This window comes from Danio rerio, chromosome 2 (assembly GCF_049306965.1).
Source record: "Danio rerio strain Tuebingen ecotype United States chromosome 2, GRCz12tu, whole genome shotgun sequence".
Taxonomy (NCBI): domain Eukaryota; kingdom Metazoa; phylum Chordata; class Actinopteri; order Cypriniformes; family Danionidae; genus Danio; species Danio rerio.
In genome coordinates, this window is record NC_133177.1 from 36,615,698 (window position 1) to 36,629,754 (window position 14,057).

General features: G+C 35.6%; 1 protein-coding gene across 2 annotated transcripts in view; it reads right to left on the minus strand.

Moving 5' to 3' along the window:
* The window catches only part of b4galt2 (UDP-Gal:betaGlcNAc beta 1,4- galactosyltransferase, polypeptide 2), a 201,831-nt gene that overhangs the window by 168,522 nt on the left and 19,252 nt on the right, over positions 1-14,057 (minus strand). Inside the window, exon 2 of one of the 2 annotated variants that reach the window (XM_005163473.6) lies at positions 1,788-2,220. In XM_005163473.6, the coding sequence (XP_005163530.1) occupies positions 1,788-2,124 (337 nt within the window). In that variant the 5' untranslated portion in view covers positions 2,125-2,220. Of the gene's footprint in view, positions 1-1,787; positions 2,221-14,057 lie in introns of those variants that run through there. The other variant, NM_001128385.1, reaches the window with a different exon arrangement.

The following is a 14,057-nucleotide window of genomic DNA, read 5'->3' on the forward strand; positions in this document are numbered from 1 at the left end:
ATAGTAATTGGATTGTAAATTTGTACAGTCCTGTTAGTCGTGCACACAGGTCATTTTCTCTGAACGCGTCATACACTGCGTAAGAGACGGGTAATAAATCGGTTTGGCGGATAAAATATAAGTGTGCTGAAGAACATGCTGATGTTAAATCCATTTTAACTCTCTAGTCAGCTTAGAAAACAGAGCGAGGCAACTGCTTTTACAGTAATTGGAGTCTGGAGAGAATCTATTATGGCTCTGAGATGGGGAACAGTGGCTGTGGTCCTGCCCACATGTCCCTTATAGCACACCAGTCATCTTCTGTTTCCTACATTTCAACTGTTCAGACCACTAATTGAGGCCCGAGTGCCTTCCATGTGTTACTGTCGTATTATTTATATTATTCTATTCCCTCTCACAACTGACTAGTTATGTAGTTATGAGAGGGATTTTGTTCTTTTTATGAAGCCAGCCTGATCGAGTTCCTTGCAAAGAGTTTGCCAATTTAAAAAAAGAAAGTGTTGCCTAGCCAAGGGTTATAAGTAGGGCCAGACAGAATCTGCGGACATTTTATATTATTTCTGTGGGGAATTTTGTAAAAAAAAAATCTGTGGATTTATGCGGAATAATTTTGGGAGTATCATAACTAAAACCTTATTATATGAAAGAAAAAAGAATACCTTTTTAACTTTTATTTAATGTTTACAGTGCAAATCCAATGAGATCCTTTTTATTTGGTAAACAAAGCAAGTCTCTCATATAATATATTTAATAAAAGACAGAAAATATGACTTTACAAACTGTATTGTAAATAAATCATATGAACACTTTCAAATTAGTCAATAACAATATTGAAATGAATTAAAAAACTGAATAAACACACATTTACTCAAGTAAATAAGCAGAATCAATGATGGGTGAAAAATCTGTGGAAATCTGCGGAATTCTGCACGCACAGATTCTGTGTGTGCATAGTTATAAGCCACCTCAGCATTCATTTAATGGATACCGTAGTAATTCAACAAAGCATAAACAGGCTAGTTCACCCCAAAATGAAAATGTTGTTATAATTTATTCAACCCTCATGTTACTCCAAACCCATACTAAATATGTCCATCTTTGAAATGCAAATGAAGATATTTAAATGAAATCTGAGAGATTTCTGACCATCCTTTAAAAATCCCATTTAACCAAATCTCTGATATCCATTTGAATTGAGTGGCTTAATTCAATTCCTCAAGAGACTTGATCACTGCATTAAATAAGCTTATTCCATTTTGGCTTAACATTGATCAGCAAACAATTTTTACATAATGCAAATCACGATTCTCCCCAAACTCTGAACAGACAACTTAACAAAACAGCAAAGAATGAAAAACAAAATGTTTCTGACAAAAAATGATTTGCTGCAATTCACTATATTATCAATTATTATATTATTCATTAATTTCTATTCATATTTTTTAAAAGCTCAGTTTGAACATAGTAAAAAGTGTTTTCATCCGATTCATCTTTCTTTTTCTCTCACTCTTTCTCAAACACAAATTAATAAACACATGCTAAACATTGTATGTGTGTTTGTATTGAGGACCAATTCAATACAAATAGTTTAATGCCTTTTCTGATAGAAAGGCTGAATATTCAGTTTTAGTGTGCAGTTGACCAGAAGCTGTATAATAATATAATAATATTAACATTAATAACAATAGTGCACTGTGCAATTGCTTTATGTTTTGTCACAATATTACTTATGTCTGAAACCCCAGCACTCAAACTTCTATGTACTATGCTCCAAACAAGTAACTTACCAAGACCAAGAGGGACCTCTGGACATGGTGGTAATGGTTTTGGGGTTGGCGGTGTGTGGTTTGCCTCTGGCTTGGTGCTAGGCAGAAGATGGTCAGCTGTGGCCAAGTAGCTCGCAAAGGTAGTGTTGGGCCTTCCGCTGGAGAAATTGTAGTAATAGTGGTGGGCTCCTCGAGAGTTATTTGCTCCACGGCCATTGTTGAAGCGGCTGAAGATGTCGAAACGCTGGCTGTAGACATCGAAGTAGAGGATCATCATGATGAGGAAGTGCACCAGGCAGAGCAACAGCACAGCCTTGCAAATCCGCTCCAGGGTCCGGCCCAACATCAGCCGGCTCATGGTCAAAGCCACACGGCACGCTCCGCTACACGCATCCGGTCAACGTCACCTCCCCGCACCGCTGAACCCTCCTGGACTGCAATTTACAAATATCACCTACAGAACAAAAGAAAGGTGTGGATGAGACAAACTTCCATGTCCTTCAGCCTAAAGAGATTTCCCAATTCCAAATGAAGAAAGTAAATAGCTTTAAACTGAAGCATTGTGTAGATAAACTGTGTTGTTACATCGTGTTTGGATTCTCTATTGTAAGAGACAATTACCGTACAAACAGTAATTATGCTAATACTATGACAGAGTAGCTTCCTTGTAGCTGTTCTAATACCGCAGTAGCAGATGTGCTTAACATTTGTTTTCTTGAATGCTAAATAATTTACTTATACTGCTTACATCAGTAGCTGTCTACAATGAACATTAAGTAGCAATCTAGGGCAGTGTTTCCCAACTCTGTTGCTGCAGGTACACTAACAGCACATATTTTTTGGACTCTCTTCTTATGTTCTAATGAGCTGATTCAGGTGTGTTTAATTTGGGAGAGTTTGAAAATGTGTACTGTTGGTGTGCCTTCAGGAACAGGGTTGGGAAACACTGATCTATTGTACAAACACAAATGATAGTTCAAAAGCAGTGTTGGGCAACAACGCGTTTCTAGTAAAGTGTTACTATAAAAGGCATTACTTTTGACAGTAAGTAATACTGTAAAACATTACTCTTTAAATGTAGTAACTTAGTTATCTTTACAATATGATGGGTTTGTCCATTACTTGGTAAGTTATTTCATTTTGGCTGCAGTCTAACCCACATCTTCCTGTGAACAGCGGTGACGCATTGTAGGATTGATGGATGCCAACCAACCACCATAAAGAATATGCGTCATGTACTGTATGAGGCACCAAACTGGACAAAAGTCAAGTCTAAATGCGCACAAGATACACTAAGCGCCCTATCATACACCGGGCGAAATGTGGCGCAAGGCGTGACGCAATTGTTTTTTGCGAGTTTCAGCTTGGCGCAAGCGTCGTTTTGACGTTTTGCACCATGCTTTTTAAATAGCAAATGCATTTGCGCTCATATGTGCGCCCATAGACATTCTGGTCTAAAAAGGAATGCGTGTTGAGGTACATTGCTGGCATGTTGCTATTTTGAGAAACTATAATAGATTTTTCAATAGAACAAAACAAAGTCGGTCTATTGTCCAGCGCAGAGCGCGTAAGATGTGCGCCTTGCTTACACATTGCTTAATACACACAAGATGAAGAGCAATACGCAAATATCTTTACATATAAAAATAATTAAAATATTAAGGATATATATATATATATATATATATATATATATATATATATATATATATATATATATATATATGATATAATAAGGATATATATAGGATATAAATATAAAGGATTAAAATATTACAAAACATTTTATTTTCTAGCCTACATAAATATAAAAACCACTGCCTTCATGCCTTCTTCATTTCGGGGGGCTTTTTCAGTTTACTCATGACAATTTGCGTTTGTATAATGTCATTATTATGAGCAGTATTATTTATTATATGCATATTTATATTGGTTTTATTAAAAACAAGCTTAGATTTGCCCACCTGTCAGGTTTTAGATCATTTGGGGGACAGCATGTGTTTTCGGATATAACTCAGGTTTTTGAACACACTTCCTTATTATTGTTCATTTTTTCGTTTGCTGGAAATTAGATTTAGAAATAGTTTTGAAACAAATCTTTGTGCTTAGCAAATAAAATGAATTATTTTTAGGCTAATTGATGTCGTACAAGGTTTCCCTATCCACGAGAGCGAAAGTGAAATTAGATAATGAGGAGGCTTATCTCTCATTCTCGTGCTGTAGGTGCTCTGTTTAACTGTTTTCTTGCTAGTTAAATGCTCAGTTTTTCCACTTACACTTTCGTTCATGTAAATAGCAAATGTGCCATGAGCGAGACGCAACAGACTCTTAAAGGGAATGGGAGATGAGACTCTGATTGGTTTATTCTCAAAACACACCTATAACTCATTAGGAAAATAAGCTCAACCCTTTTAGATCATGTGCCGTGGTATTTTTCCGTCCTTATATTAGCAAAAGTAGATTCTGACACGCCCCTAATGCATTGGTGCACTGCGCTTTGGACTTTGCGCATGGCCAGTAAGATTTTTATTTCTTTTTATTACATTTTTTTTATAGCCCTACACGACAAGCGACAAGAAAGGCATGTTTGTTTGTGATAAAATTTTATATTTCAACCCCTCAACTGTCACCCTACCTTTGAGTTCAGACTTTAAAATGATAGACAATACATATTTTGTCAAGATATGTTCTGTTTTAGGTGACACGGTGGCGCAGCAGGTAGTGCTGTCGCCTCATAGCAAGAAGGTCATTGGTTCGAGCATCGGCTGGGTCAGTTGGCATTTCTGTGTGGAGAATGCATGTTCTCCCCTAGTTTGCGTGGGTAACCTTTAGGTGCTCTGGCTTTCCCCACAAGTCTAAAGACATGCAGTACAGGTAAATCGGGTGAGCTAAAATTATCCATAGTGTATGTATGTGAATGAGAGAGTATGGGTGTTTCCAGAGATGGGTTGCAGCTGGAAGGGCATCCGCTGAGTAAAACGTGCTGGATAAGTTGGCGGTTCATACCGCTGTGGCAAACCCTGATGAATAAAGGGACTAAGCCGAAAAGAAAATGTTCTGTTTTAGACAAAAAGTCCCTTTAAACTCATCTGACACTGGTATCAAAGCTCTGTATGACTCTTTAAGTTACATATAATTATTTTCACTTGTAGGCAACAGCAAAGAAACAGATTATAATCATTAATTTAATCATTAACTAACCATGGACAATTGCGATTCTTCATTATCTGATTTTATCTGAAGGTTATAAAACCCAATAATTATGGAATATGACTGCTTTCTTTGTGCATCACAGATCTATGGTCATTATTGTTATTTATATAGCTAAAAGCAGCATACAATTAACACTGGCATCCCTTACCTGCATCTTTATTTTACAAAGCACAATTGTTAAACAAAGTCACTTTCAAACCCCATTAAAAATGCTAACCAAAAACTAAATACATCCAAGACAATGTAATTTGCACAGCAACAGTAAAACTACACGCTTTCTCAGGTTTAATTGGGATAAACTAGAAAACACTTAATGGCTGTCCAAATCTTGCTGGGAGCAATTACAGCACGTGCGGCTTTTCCAATCAACCCTAAGTGTAAAAGGCCAAAGGCAAGAAAGTTTACACAGCAACAGACTCCAGCCTGAAGTCGGAGGAGACCTGCGGCTAATTTCTCCCTCTCGCTGGATGGGAAAGCCGATTGATTTCACACATGACCAGGTGTTGAAAGCTCCCCCGCGGCAGTTCGGATGGAGGGGCTCACATCAGCAACTAGCAAACGCTAAAGCCAGCCATGTGGAGGAGGAAACACAAGATTTACAGTTCTCTCAACACCTGCAGCGACTAGGCCCCTATAACTACACCTCACCTGCACCCCGTCCAATACCCTACATCGCATATGTGACTCCTCTGCAATAACCATCATCAGCACAAGGTAGGAAAAAACAGTTTTTGACACAATTCACACGCCTTAGCCTGGTTTGAGCTCCTTTAGGGAATCACTCAACACTCACCAACCCCCATAATGAATCACACCGCCAGTCACAGACACAGGAACAAGCCAAAAATACTGTTACCGAGAGGTGGGAAAAGAGGTAAGATACAAAATAAGAACAGAAGATGACTGTGGGGGCTGTCACAAAAAGGGAAATGAGGTGCAAGGAGTCAACGGACAGAAAAAAAGATGACAACAGTAGAGAGAAAGAGAGACTATCATCAGGTTTTCCTCATACTGTAGTAAATAAATGGCTTTGTAACCAAGGTTTGTTTTTGTTTGCAGATTAGGGTCCCTTTATTTAAAAATAATAATAATAACTCTATGTAAATGATATATTTAAACATTCTTGTCTCTCTCTCTCTGTACCATACCCGTCAACCCTCCAGGATTCTCCTGTATTTTACCATTCAATCCCGCTATTATCCTTTTAAAGTATTTCCCATATTTCGCCCTTATTTTTAATCTTTCTATCTTTCTTTCATCTTTATTTTTTATCTTTCTATATCACAAATGTGTTATAATTGCAAGAGCTGTTCAAGAGAATTAAACGTTTGCTTTCTTTTAGCTTGAAAGCACGTTAAAATTAATATTACAGGGTTCATACACATTTTACTACTAAAATTCCATGACTTTTCCATGATTTTTCTAAGACTTTCAAGTAAATTTTCATGACCTAATGTTTCATGCAATGTCTACATATGTGTGGTAAAAGAAAAGCAATGCTTGTTCAACTTTATTACAGCATATTGTAAAACAGGCAACAATTTATTTAGTTCCAATTTATATTTATATCTATGTAAAACTGATTCAGATAATGCTTACACCGCACTAATAATGTGAGAGTATGTGATTGGCCAAGGACAGAAAAGAGGAAAATAACCTATATTCAAGTATACAGATATTTGTTTTCCTTGACTTTTCCAAAACTTTGTGGTTTTTTCAGATTTTCCTTAATTTTTCCTGGCCTGGAAAATGCCATGTCAAACTTCCATGACTTTTCCAGGTTTTTCATGACCGTATAAACCCTGGTATTAAAACAGCCACATTTACTTCAACGCCCTTCCTATATCTGAATCAGTCAATTCATGTAACAGAAGTTTCTATACTGAAGAAAACCTGACGAAAACTAAATAAAAATTAAGTGATGATGACGACAACTATAATAAAAATATACTGACATTTTTGTTGACTATTAAAAATGAAACAACAATGTGATTGATGTTTTTTTGGAAAATATTCATTCAAAATAATCTTGGTGTGTGATTCATCACACACACACGCACACACACACACACACACACACACACACGCACACACACACACATTTGAAAAGTAACTAGTCCACTGGTGATTATCATGTGGATTGATTGCCGATACATAATTTTACTTATGATATAAATAAACAATGCATTTTCAATTTTCAATGCAATTTTTGGTCTTTAATTGAAAAGCTATATTTTATATTTTATAAGAAGTTATATTTTAGAAAATATAGAAGAATATTTTATAAAAAATAAATGCATACAATACTGTATGTAATTAAATTACACTAAAATTAAATTAAATATATATTAGTCAACTAAATCTACATTGGATTTAGTTGATTAAAATCTTGTGAAATTTAGTTGACTAAAACTAAAATGATTCAGAACACTAAAATAAGACTAAAACGAGGGGTGTCGCTATACCCCATTTACTGGGGCACATTAAACAAAGTTTAAATAATATATAATATATATATTTTTTTTTTTTTTTTTTTTTTGAGTAAGAGCTTTATATCTAGCAAAGCCCCTGACTAAAACTAGTCCGAAATAAGTACAAGTATATAAGGAGGGGAGGGGGGCATATTTTTAAATCCCACAGTTGACAGGTATGCTCTGTAAGCAGCTTGACTCCATGTGTGTTGCCAGATCTTGTTAAAAACAGCAAGTAAGAACAAGCTCATAATGAATTTTTATGCAAATGAGTAATCTTTAAAAAAGGCCACACGCTAGAATATCGCAATCTGCACCAGCCCACTTTATTTATTCCATCAACTGGTATGCTTAAGCCCAAATACGCTTTATAAGCATCACTTATAATACACGGACTTGGCAACACTTCAGGTAAAGGCTTAGCAAACAGTCTTACAGGCATATACAAAACATGATGTTTCTGTCAATGGCGGTTTAGTTAAAAATCGCCCACCATTGGTTTTGTTCACTGTGAATACTAAATGGCAATAAGCCAGAATGCTGCTATTGTTAGCTTAGTGTTAATCATTGCAGTTTTGCACAGACACAAAATGACAATTTAGGGGATTATTCAGGTATTAAAATGTGGTTGCCACTCTTTAAACATTACAGTGTATGGGGTAAACATACACTTTGTTTGATTGCTTGGTAACTGTCATATACATGTCAAGTTTGATGAAAAAAATAAATAGGTAACACTTTAATTTAAGGTGAGGTAATTACATGTTTTATGCACTTACAATAGTAATTACAATGAATTATACATGCAGTACAAGTAACTAACCCTAAACATAACCCACGTAACCCCAACCATTTAGAAAGTACATTTAGTTAATTAATATGACTCAGCAGTTAAATAAACACTGTAACTATGTCACCTTAAAATAGAGTGTAAAAAAAAATGTTTATATGGGCGTACAAGCCTGAATTAGGGCGACGCAGTAGCGCAGTGGGTAGCACGTTCGCCTCACAGCAAGAAGGTCGCTGGGTCGCTGGTTCGATCCTTGGCTCAGTTGGCATTTCTGTGTGGAGTTTGCATGCTCCGGTTTCCCCCACAGTCCAAAAACATGCAGTACAGGTGAATTGGGTAGGCTAAATTGTCCGTAGTGTATGAGTGTGTGTGTGTGTGTTTGTGTGTGGATGTTTCCCAGAAAACTTGCTAGATAAGTTGGCGGTTCATTCCGCTGTGGCGACCCCGGATTAATAAAGGGACTAAGCCGACAAGAAAATGAATGTATGAATTGAACCGTTCAGTTCACATTGATTTAATTAACATTTTTGTCCTAAAGTGTAAGTTCACCCAAAGACAAAAATTATGTTATTAATTACTTAAGTAATTTCAAATCCCTGAGACCTTTGTTTGTCTTTGTAACACATATTAAGATATTTTAGGTGAAATTCGACAACAATATTGGCAACAGTCACAACCCATTAGAGAAAGGCACCAAAAAACATTCTCAAAACAGTCCAAGTGTCTTTAATGGTACAATATGAATATTTTTAAGCTACGAGAAAACTTTTGTGCACTCATATAATACAAAAATAACAACTAATAGAAAACATTTGTGCACATATAATTCAAAAATAACTACTTTATTCAATAGTTCCTTCTCCTCAGTGTCAAAATAGGGTGCACGTTTTTAAACACAAAAAGTCATGTGTGGGCATCCAGGTATACATCACTGCACAATACAAATCAACGCGTGCAATTTACTTACACTGAGAAATAGAAATTGTTAAAAATAAAATCAATATTTTTATTTTATGTGCTTTATAATATACTGAGTGAAACAATGAAAGCATATAGTCTGTTTTGAGAATGTTTATGGTACCTTTCTGGACTTTAAACGAGTCAGGAAACTGTCTATGGAGGATGAGGAAGCTGTCAGATTTCACCTAAAATATCTTCATTTGTGTTCCAAACACGAACAAAAGTCTCAGGGGTTTCGAACAACTTGAGTAATTAATAAGAATTATATTTCTTGAGTGAACCAACCCTTTAATGTTTTGAAGAATTTTGGATAATCATATTTTATACTGCCTGACAAAAGTCTAGTCGCCTATCCACGTTTTAGAAACAACAAATAATAACTTGATTTAGTTGATTATTTGGTATCAAAAATGGCTTATATGAAAGGCAAAGGCCTCTAGATTACGCTTATTTGACCAAAATAAAATACGATCATGCCTTGATTTTTAAATATTTAATTACGACAGTAAGGTCTGACTTTGCTTAGACAAAAGTATTGCCACTTAACAGAAATAATGTACAGTAAAGAATATAAAGTCATATTGCAGTGGAAAAAGAATTAATAAAGTCATCTGGAAAGGCAAAGAAAGCATTATTGCACGACTTCCAGAGTTCATTAAGATTCTTTGTATTCATCTTCTGCCTCCTCCTTCATCTTAGCCAAGGCATGCTTAACAATGTTCATGTCTGCTGACTGGGCTGGCCAATCCTGGGGCACCTTGACCTTCTTTGCTTTCAGGAACTATGATGTGGAGGCTGAAGTATGAGAAGGAGCGCTATCCTGCTGAAGAATTTGCCCTTTCCTGTGGTTTGTAGTGTAATGGGCTGCACAAATGTCTTGATACCTCAGGCTGTTGATGTTGCCATCCACTCTGCAGATCTCTTGCATGCCCCTATACTGAATGTAACCCCAACCCATGATTTTTCCTTCACCAAACTTGACTGATTTCTGTGGGAATCTTGGGTCCATGCAGGTTCCGATAGGTCTTCTGCTGTATTTGTGATGTTTGGGATGCAGTTTAACCAAAGATTCATTGGAAAAATCTACCTTCGGCCACTTTTCCAAATGATCAACTAGAAGTCAAATTATTATTTGTTGCTCTTACAACTGGGATTGACGACACAATTTTGCCAGGTAGTGTATATGGAAAGAAAAAAAAGCTTTCAGATGAGAATAATATTTGTGTTCTAAAGACAAACAAATTTCGTATGGTTTTACAACAACATCCAACGACATAATTTTCAGTTTGAGGTGAACCCCCTAAAAATAATAATAACTTTTTTTTCACCTTCTTTGACAAAGTGTTTAGTACTTGCAATTTAGAATATTCTTTTTTACTTACAACAAGAGACTCTTAGAATCCCTTGCTGTAATTATAACATTTCCTGTGATCATTCAGGTTAACGGCCACAGAAAACCAATGGAGGCTGCTGATTCTGCCGTGCGCATCTTCCTCTGGAGCTTGAGCTGTGGGTGGATGTTTCAGCACAGTAATGCTCCTTAATATAGGACATCAATATAAGACTAACCCAATCAGACTGAGGTCACTCTAAGTTGCTACTCCATTGATATATGGCTTTCGCTCAAATCCACATTTGCAAGCTCCTTTCGCCGTCTCTCAAACTTTACTCTCATCTATAATCTAAAATAGGAAGCATACTTGCAAGTTTGTCTCAAAGAATATATTGTAGACTGAAGTCCCAGTACCAAAGCTACTGAAATATTCATCACAGCTCCGAGGGCCTTGTAGAAGAAGAAGACCCCCTTGGCAAAATTTTGAGCAGAAAGTCTTTTTCTTCCAAAGTTCTTAATACCGCACAAAGACAAATGACTTCTTCAGCTTGACTTCTTACCGATCAGACAGAACAAAGCTTTTTATCAAAGCACTTTTCCAGCTAAATTTCAACTTTCATTCTGGGAAAAAAAAGCAATCTAAAGTGACAATAAAATCAATTAGCAAGGTAATTCCAACCAACTACTCTTCAAAAGCTATCTAATCAATTCTTCAGTAAATGGAAGAATACCATATACTCAAATTCTAGCTCATTAATTTAGTATATCCACTTAACTGTAATATTATTCACACTCTCAAAAAAGGACTTACTATGCATACACTGGTCCTCAAAGCCTCGGTTGAAAAAGCCAATGTTAATGAGGTTACATTTTTTTGAACACTCCGCGAGTTAGCAATTTGGGTCTCTATTAAGTCAGGATCAATAATAATTTAAGACCCTGAATCAAATACCGTCCACATTAGAGAAACATAATACAAAAAGATAGACACTAGCCGAAACGCGAGCAGCAAAGGCCGACCCATAACAGAATTACCCAGAAATATGGGGCTAATGAATATTTTACATCCCACCTATGTCATAAACTATTGGGTGAAAAAAGCATGGTTTTACATCAGCACAAGGGAATCCATTAAACAAACTGGCAACAAAATGTGTACAGCATCTATACGCTTAATTTTTTATAACCCACAGGCCAAACCGTGGCACTTTCTTGGTTTGTATTATTCATGTTGCGTGGCCTTCAACCCAGCATTCACTATATAATCAAATGTTAACTAAACAGTACAAAGATGAAAGCGTATTTCCAGTGCATGCCATACAAAATCTGCTATGTACAATTATAATGATCTTAAATGATAGTCAAGTACTATTAAGCAGCCTATTTTCGTTATAAAAAAAGAATGGTTATAGTCACATATAGGATGTCACAGACATACAAAAGAGCAAATTACAGGACTGGAATCTCAGAATGTAAACACTGTATAATCACTTTATAACACTGTAACATACAATGTAAAAGAATTTGGCAAATGTTAGATAAATGAGAAGTAGAGCTCTTTTAATTTATGATGAATGAACTGGATTTGAACCAAAAAAAAATTCTCTGAATTACTCGGATGCAGCTGTATAAAATGCAATGATGCATAAATGCAGTAGTTGTAACTGTAAAATGATACAAATCGTAGTTTCATGGTTTTAATCAGTTAGAAAAGACTTTAAATATTATAAATGTAATTCATAAGCTTTTTTCCAAAAAGAAATTCATATTTTTTACACTGTGCATCAAGTCAGCATCAGAATGAAGTCTGATGGATCATGTGACGTTGAATTCAACTCAGTGTGCAATTTATACATTGACTTATAGAGGGGGATCAATAGTTTTTTTTCTGTAATGGTCATTCATTCATTCGTTTTTTTCTTTTTGACTTAATCCCTTTATTAATCTGGGGTCATCAGCATCTTTGGTTAAGGAATGAGTTGAAATAAAATTTCAGTCCAAAAACAGGATGAGGAGCCTTCAGCACATAATCATTCTCAGTCTCAGTGCTGCAAGTGGAAATGCAGAGGAAGTTCAGAATATAAAACAGCTGAAGATGGTGTACTTATGTTCACTAAGAGGATAAACTGAGACTCTTTCATTTAAAGAAGAACTTAAAAACACTTGGTAGACTGAGAAAATTGCACAAATAATAGTAGTTTTAAATGGATTGCTGATGTAGAAATAAGACAATAAGAAAATAGAAAATAAGACATTAACTACATTAACTGGACTGACACAGTTTTAATTTACTACAACTTCTATGTTAAGCTGCTTTGACAATCTACATAGAAATAAAATAAATGTGAATTAAAATAAGTACAGTAGCGATTCCTACAAGGAAGTCAGTTTGATGGTGAGAGGTTTGATTGAATGGGCCTAGTGATGGAAAGTTTGCAAAGAAATGTCATGCTTCCTTGTAAAAGTATTTTGTATATTTTCAAAATACAAAATAAAGTATTTAATTTTGATACTTGTTGTGGCTACTGTTTTTGTAGTTTATTTTGATTAATGTAAAACTGAGGTATTTGGTATTTTATTTTAAAATACATTTCAATGTATTTTGCCCATGCCAGGCTGCAACAAATAATATACAAGAAAGGTCTATTAGTGCCCAAGATCTGCCAGTTTAAGACTGCCCAATTAATATTTTCATATTAATATTATAAGGCGCAATCATACAATCACAATGATATGAACCACAATGTTGTCAAATGTATATTTATATTATATATTATTTTAATTACTTATATTATTATTAAAGATAATAGTTGAAGCAAATCATTTCTAACTTGTCAAAATGCTGTCCCCAAACACATCTTGTTTTGAGATCTTCAGTGTTAATTAAGGTGGTCAAACAAACCTAAACCCCCCTTTAATTTGCACCCTGATGCAACTTAAATAAATACAAATGAAAACCAACCCATAAATGCTATCCAAGTATAAACAACAATAAACAATCATTTTCCATACAGTAGGAACCGAAGGACAACATGCACGCCACAAACCAAACAATGAATGGCTATTTAAGGCTCCTATTCATGATCTGGCGAAAAATAATTGTGCCATACTATGTGTCCTTAATGAAGAATAAAACCGCAGAGCAACAGCTCACATAGAAAAAAAAAACAGGTGAAGCTCTGCATGAGTAACTCAATAAAGAAACATCTGGATGAGTGGGAGGATGAACTTGCGCCTCAGAAAGCACATCTGTATTAGAAAATGGCAGATTCAGATTCATCTCCCACTGAATAAAGCTTCCAGCAATGTATTAATCACTCCATAGTGCTCTCTTTTGTACACAGTTGTAACTTCCATATGCGATCGCCACATTAAAATGGACAGAGCGCAGAGATCTGGGAGATTTAGGTGGGCAGCCGCTCTGGTTTCAACATAATTCACAATGACATTAATGGCTGCGGTCCACAAAAGACTCATCAGTCATCTATTTACAAACTGATAGCGAGATGGAGGCATAAATGTGA